Source organism: Eschscholzia californica, unplaced genomic scaffold, assembly GCF_041429995.1.
Source record: "Eschscholzia californica isolate CP2 unplaced genomic scaffold, dmEscCali1.0.p SCAF_2, whole genome shotgun sequence".
NCBI classification, from domain to species: Eukaryota; Viridiplantae; Streptophyta; class Magnoliopsida; order Ranunculales; family Papaveraceae; genus Eschscholzia; species Eschscholzia californica.
Window position 1 is genome coordinate 45,297,594 of NW_028238309.1, and position 8,177 is coordinate 45,305,770.

At 35.9% G+C, this 8,177-nt stretch overlaps 1 protein-coding gene across 1 annotated transcript; it reads left to right on the top strand.

Moving 5' to 3' along the window:
- The first annotated feature begins 445 nt into the window (after window positions 1-445).
- LOC147558279 (uncharacterized) lies at window positions 446-889 on the top strand. Its single transcript, XM_086659005.1, has one exon. It carries the CDS (start codon window positions 446-448, stop codon window positions 887-889), a length of 444 nt encoding a protein of 147 aa, XP_086515131.1.
- The last annotated feature ends 7,288 nt before the right edge of the window (window positions 890-8,177 follow it).

The following is an 8,177-nucleotide window of genomic DNA, read 5'->3' on the forward strand; positions in this document are numbered from 1 at the left end:
TTCATTTTCGACATTATTTTGACCCTTATATGTCTCTGTTAGGCCTAGCCCTAATACTATGTTGAATTTGTGAACCAAAACTAATTCGACATTGAGTGAAGAAGACTTAAAGTTTTATATTATTTGTTTGTGTATGTGAGATAATTATGACAATTACCGCAAGTTATTAAGTATAGAGTAAGAGAGTTATTCTTGTGTAGAGAGAGAGAAAGATTCTTGAATGGATAAATAAAGGGATGAGTAATAATTGTTCTCAAGGAGGAATGAAGAAACATACATGATTTTGTTCCCCCTCCATAATTCTAAATTAAGCAACCAAAACCTAAATACATGACATCAAAAACCTCCCACATTCCTCTATAAATACTCACACACAAAGACTCATTAACTTCACAAATAACAACCATTTCAAATTACCCAATACATTGAGAAACAAAAAACCAAAATGGCAGCAGCAATTTTAGTAGTTTTCTTATCTCTTTCTTCTTTCTACATTACTCAAACTCAAGCTCATCAAGCCAGAGCTCCTCATGGGCTAAGTTTCGAGGGCCCACTCGCGTTTGCTCCGTCTGCTTACAACTTTTTCCACCCGAATTCACCAAGCCCGAAAGCCAATAGACCTGATAGTGGTTGTGATGAATCAGCAGCTGGTTGTGCACCAATGCCACTATTTTCAGCTTCATCAGCAATAGTAAGAGCAACTCCAGCACATGAAAGCAAGATATCAACAGAGAAAAGTAGTAAAAACACAATTGGAGTCGGAGGAATTGCTGGTATTGTATTTGGTTTTGTTTTTGCTGTTCTTCTTGTTATTGGTGTTTACTATGTAATGAGAACACGACGAAATAACATGGAACGATCATCGAATTCCATTGAACCTGATGTTTGAGAAGGCATGATTTACGAGTTTGTGATCAAGCATTACAAGTAGAGTTTGAGATAATCTGCGACTGTCCATAGGATCTAGTAGAATGTTGTATAAGTTTGTTCCCGAATTCATGAAATTGTTTTTCAGTTTTAAATTAGTAAACAATTTGCTCTTTAGTGTAATGTTAGTTGATGTATTTATGACGTCAGTTATGTTGATGTGAGAATAGTTCCATGTGGGAAAAGAACTATCTAACAACCAAAAATATAATATCTAGGTCCTCTCTGCTCATTTGTTGATTGGTTTTGAGTTGGATGACCACAAACTTAACATAGTATCAGAGGTAGGGCCACACTTGATAGGCTTTAAAAGCCACACGTGCTCCATGTAACCCGAAAAAGAAAACAAGTGTTAGGCTAACCACCCCATATATGAGGGGGCGTGTCACGTGTGAGAATAGTCCCACATGGAAGAAGGGCTATCTAGCAACCAAGAATATAATGTTTAAGTCCTCCCGACTCATGGTCAATTAGGTTTGAGTTGGAATGTAGGATGACCACACATTTAACAGTTGATGCCATATGCATATAGAGATGAATACTTTGCTCTATTTATTGATAATCCTCATTGAAAAATAGCTAACCCATAAGTCTATTGATTGGATTTATACAAATAAAAGAGATGATTATTGATTAATGACAAGTTACATAAAATAGGTTTTTTTTTATCTAAACCTTTCTATAGGCCCCCCACCTTTTTTACTCAGTCCCACTCCCTCTCTTGGCGCTCCCGCCTAGTCCTAAGGCTTTAGGACTGGGTCTGAAATCCACATGGAGCACGAGGAGTGAAGACAGGTCTGAGTAAAAAAGAGAGGCACCTTAGCAACATCCTGTGCTTCTTAGGGGGGGGGGGGGGGTAGTGGTTCAGGACATTGGAGGACAATCAGAGACAAAATGTTCCAGAGACATTTCAAGACATTTCGAGACATTTGTCCGTAGACAAAATGTCTTTATGGACATTTCAAGACATTTGATTCATAGACAAAATGTCTCAGAGACATTTCAAGACATTTGGTTCATGGACAAAATGTCCTGGGGACATTTCAACATATTGAATCCATGGACAAAATGTGTAGTGGATATTATTATTATTATTATTATTATTATTATTATTATTATTATTATTATCTCATCATTGAAGGATAATTGGTAGACATTTATTATTTTAATATTATTATTATTGTCAAACCATATGAAATAATATATTTGTACTCATGTTTCAATAATATATTTTTCGACTTTTGTGGACATCTGTGGATATCTGAGGACATTGATGGCAGTTGGTAGACATTTATTATTTTAATGTAATCATTATTGTCTAATCATACGAAATAAATTTGCCCTACTACTTTGAAAATATATTTTTCGACTTTCGTAGACATCCGTGAATATCTGTGGACATTGATAGATATTTAGTTGATATTTATTATTTTTAATATTATTACTGTCTTACCATATGAAATACAAAAATTAATTAATATTTCCAAATATATACTTTTCGACTTTCGTAGACATCTGTAGATATCTGTGGACATTGATGGACAATTGGTAAATATTTATTATTTAATATAGTTAAATATTAATATAATAATAATATAATATAATATAATATAATATAATATAATATAATATAATATAATATAATATAATATAATATAATGTAATGTAATGTAATATAATATAATATAATATAATATAATATAATATAATATAATATAGTATAATATAATGTAATAATAATACAATAATATAGTAATATAATAATAAGATAATAATATAATAATATGATTTGATAATAATAATTATTTTTATTACCTTCCTTACTCAAATATATAATAATAATAATAATAATAATAATAATAATATAATAATATAATAATAATAATAATAATAATACAATAATATAGTAATATAATAATAAGATAATATTATTATAATATGATTTGGTAATAATAATTATTTTTATTATCTTCTTTACTCAAATGTCCCCAAGTGTCTTCCATATTTTGAGAGACATTTTCTCTCCAAAAGCTCTCCAAATTTACACTAAAATGTCTCCAAATGTCCCCAAAAACAATTTGTCTTGAAATGTCCCTAATTTCGTGTCCCGAACGAATAACGCAGACATTTGGGGACATTTGAAATGTCTCCAACCAATAACACGGACATTTGGGGACATTTGGAGACATTTGAAATGTCCCCAACCAATAACACGGACATTTGGGGACATTTGAAATGTCCCCAACCAATAACACCCAATGTCCCCAACCACTACCCCCCCCCCCCCCCCCCCCCCTTTAATTTCAATGAACAAATCTAGATAGTGAACAATTCTCCTCCGGCCCCCTTCTTTGGAAATTCCCACGGCCTAGTAAAGTGAGGTATCCAATCTTTTTACTAGAAAAGTCAACAAGTTAAATTGAATAATTTTACATGAAGATATTAGACAAACACCAAACAAAAAATTGTAGTTCTTATCTAGATATCAACCATTCTTATAGCTTTATCTTGTAAATTTAACATTTTTACTATCTTTACCATCAAAATATAGGGAAATTTGTATATAAACTTTATGAAATTAGTCATAATCAATCAATTAGTAGTAGTTACTTCTTTTTAAAACATGAGTTACTTTTAGAAAATGTATCTATCATCTTCCACTTCCACCATGAAATTGGAGTCCCTTTTATTTTTCACAGCAATTATGAAGTTGGGGCTCTCCAGACTTCCACGCAAAGCAAAGACCCTTTGATTGCATGCGCATATCTCTTGGCATGGTATGAGTCTTGTGTGGGCAGACAACATTTGGCCATGGTAATATGGTATGCCTCATATTTCAAGAACACTGAGTAATTACTACTAATTGAATGATCGGTGTGCCTTCTAACTGATAGAACCAGAATAGATATTTTCAGATCAGTATGAGGAGATGAAATGTAGGTGGATAGGCAAAATTTGGGCTAGCAATTGTTGCATTGGATGTAGGCTTTATAGAATTGTTTGGCCCTCGAGTTATTAAAAATGGTTTCGTGTAGTATTAAGGGCAATTCTATAGGGTATATACGGATTACAGCGAATGCCTTTGACTTCTGGTCAGAGGCACCACGAATGCCTTTTATGTGGACTCATGCGGGGCAACCCTGTAATTGCAGAAGCCACCTCTTCTTATAATTTTGGACCCAAACACGGAAGAAGAAAAATAAGAGAGAATATAGTTTGTCCAAGACATTGGTTTTGTTATTTGAATGATGGTAGTGTTGTCGAAAAATGGCAACTCGAGACTTATGAAGAAGGGGGATTTCTCGCTGGGCTTGGGACTACTTGTTGAAACCTCTTCGAATGAGGAGCTTAAAAATATATTGCATCACTTCATTTCTAAAAATAAGGTAGAGTTGAAGGGCCAAAATAGTTACGAGAATTCTTCTAATCAAGGAATTGGAGAAAGTGGAATAGGGTCTTGCACTAAGTAGAGGCGATGAACATCAAAATGGAAACTTAACAGAAAAATGAAGGAGCAAAATGAAGAAGATAATGATGATTGTGGTGAGAATGAGAATGGAGATCCATCAGCCGAAAAGAAGCCTCAGATTGTTTGGTTTGTGGAACTTCATTGAAAATTTGTGGCAACTGAGGAATCAACCATATGGCCTTCTGCCTTTATAAGTAAGACTTCGAAATTTCCTTTATGTAGTTTTTATGTGTTATGTTTAATTTATTTTGCTTCTGTTGTTTTCGTTACAGAGGTTGCTGAAAGTGCCTTGAATATGGGTTGATATTGAACCCGGTTTACAATCCGCCAACTCGCTTACAAGGGTTTCGGCGCGGAATTTTGGACCCTTTAGCGGATTACTGAGACATGGCTGGTATGTGAAGCAGGACTCCGAGGCAGAGCAGGACTCCGAGACAGAGGTGGAATGCGGAGCAGAGCTTATGTCGGTTATTAGTGTTAGCGTATCCATGTGTATTTCGGATTTAGAAAGGGAGTCGGTGAGGAGGTGGGATTAGGGTTTTAGTGGCTATATAGACTAAACCTTAGGATATATCTGTGTCGAATTCTCACGAATCTCTTGCGTAACTTGTTTGCTTATCATAGTGGAAATCATCGCGTCGTTGTCGTCGTGGGGTAGGTCTCACCAACCGAACCACGGAAATCTCTTGTGTTCTGTGTGATTGTTCTTTATTTCCTATTGTTTTTTCTTGGATTACTTGTTTTCGATCATATTAAACCCCAATTGACATAATAGAGGTCGTACTTATAAAGATATTAGATATAATGAATGTCGACATGCTTACAAGAGCAAATGTGTTTAGGCATATCCAGGCATGCATACTTCCCTTTCGTTTTGTACTTTCGAATATGGTATTTGGTTTTTGAAAAAGAATTCAAAATATCCAGAACAAATGTCAATTCGTTGATAATTTCACGACCACCAATCGTTGGTATTTAGTCATAGTTTTGAGGGATTTGGTATTTGCAGAGTAGATTTGGACCCATAAGGGTCAATTCGACGATAAATAGAGTTGATAAAACTAACTTTTATACTAGGGGAAGACAAGCATTGACATTAAAACCTCTTTTGTATGACGAATCATTTTCGACTAATTAATTCTTGCGCTGACAAATGAATCAAGGTGCTTCTTTTTACCTATGGACTATCTTACACATTATTGGTGTCACAACTATTGACGTAACAAACAATTGCATAAGTAAAATATTTGATTCTAACTTAGATTATAAGGATCGAGATGGATCGAGATCCGAAGATATCAAATATCAACCGCCCAAGATATATGAAGATTTGGAATATATTATTTAATTATCTCGTATTTATCCTAGATAGAGTTATCTGTGTTTTATATTTCCATTAAATGCACCTTATTCTTCAACGCACTAGTGGTAGTTTGTGATACTTTTCAAAGTCGGAACTCTTTCACTGCACGACCATCACTAGAGTGTAACCGTGTGAAATTAATCCATATCTAGATCTTGCAGTTTGTGGTAATTATTTCTTTGTCTCTTTAGTTTTTTTTGAATCTATGCATTTACCGAGTTCTTATTCTCTTGTACAACTGTGTCTTCACTGTAGATCTTCTTTGTTGGTAGATATAGTTAAATGGTGAACGAGTTGAAGGACTTAGAATTTTGGTATACACAGCTTAACACCCTGGGCACCTTTTGCTCTTCTGCAGCATATCTAACAAGATAATTATCAGAGGTTGAAATTTGTAAGTCAACTAATTTAGGGAGATTTTATAGGCAATGTCCTTTATTGTTAAAGGCAATGTATTTTGGAAGCTTGATTTGGTCAATTTCTTATGACTGTTATAGCAATCGGGGTTAATAAGAACAATACGAGTAATTCAAGACAAGCAATAGGAATAGCAAAGAACAATCAAGAACAGAATAGAGTGATTTACGTGGTTCGGTTGGTGAGACCTACTCCACGGCGACAACGGCGCGATGATTTCCACTATGATAAGCAAACAAGTTTACACAAGAGATTCGTGAGATTGTGCTACTGATATCTCCTTAGGGTTTAGTTTATATAGCCACTAACCCCTAATCCCACCACCTCACCGACTCTCTACAGCCGACTCTCTATACAACCGACATTATACACAAATAACACTAATCGCCGACATAAGCCTAGCTTCCGCATTCCAGCTCTGTCTCGGAGTCCAGCTCTGCCTCATAGTGTAGGGATTTATACCCTTATACTAGTGTTTATAGCGGATAACGACATCTAATGTCTAACACTAGTATCCCCAAGATCATCATGCAAAACTAGTAATTAAACTAATGGAGATAGTAGATTACCTTAATCGCTTTTCCCTCGAACTAATTGAATTGATTAAAGAAAGACCAAGAGCTTCAAACGTAGCTCCTCTACTTGGGACACGAGCAATCAAATTGATCTCCCACCTTGTTGTATAGCTAGCACACCAATGGTGGTTGGATAGAAGAACTCCTTCTTCTTTGACTAGATAGATAGTAATGGGAATTAGCTCACTTTCTCCTCTCTACTTGATGTGGTAGAGTAAGAAAGCTTAGAGAGAAATTCCACACCTTATTCTCTGCCCTAAGAATGTTTATATAGAACCCTAATAAGAATCCACCTCCTTTTAGGTTTCCCAAAACACCCTTTAGAATAAGATTTAGGGAAATAGTCGAAAATAGCAACTATTGGTATTTTCTCAATTCCCTAAGTATATCACGTCCAAACCCAGCCAAAATTGGCAGATTTAATGTTCATAACATAAGGAAACGTCCCTCCATAAATCAGCCCAATCCGAGCCCTAGAAGTGCCCGAATCGGCTAAGGCCCAAAAATCCTGTTTTTGGCCTTTTTGTACTATCTTTGCCTAATTCCTTTTTAGGCCTATGAGATATGTTTATGGGACACTCCCATGATTATATCTCACTCCCACTAGTCATATCCTAGATCAATTTGTCACTCTTATGTGTAACCCGTTGTAGGATCCGATCGAAGTTAGCCGCGAATTACCTCGTAATTCGACGATCGTAGTTGGTCTCTAACTACAACTCTACGATCCCTAAATCAATCGGACTTGATGATCTTCCACATCAATTGTCCTATCCGACAAATTGTTCGCATTGTCACCTTGGTCGAAGGACATCTCCTTCAACTCCTTCAGACTCCCACTTGGACTTAAAACAAGTGCAATGCCTCGATTCCCGTGTCAATTTAGTATCCCATCTGATACGTCACGTCATTCAGACTTTCTTGATATCCGAGTACAACTGTAAAAGACAAACGATTAACTTTTAATCCGTTTGAGCGCGGCCACGCATTTTCAGTTGCTACTCATCAAGTGGCCTTGAGACACTTTGTACCTAATGTGATTAGGGTGACACAATCCATTCTTGCGCTCCCACTTAACTTCATGTCTATCCTGTCCTTCCCAGTATCCGTCTTTATAACCTCCTTTTACGGCGCGGCGTTTGACGGAACCAAAGTCGGACATTCCTTTCATAAGATGAGTGGAGCACTCATGTTTTGAGGAATCTCTCCAATTGTCTTTATGAAAAGTATTGACGTTCATCACGAGTGATGTACTTCTCATTTGAGGGTTATCCAGTGGGTAAACCTTTTACACAGCCACGTAGTCGAATAGAATATACTATTCCTATAGCCCATGAAACTGCGTTATCCCATCGACTCCCGTGCTAGTCTTCGTGAGTCATTTTTGTCCATGCAATGACCTGGACCAGGGTTTTTGATAATAAAT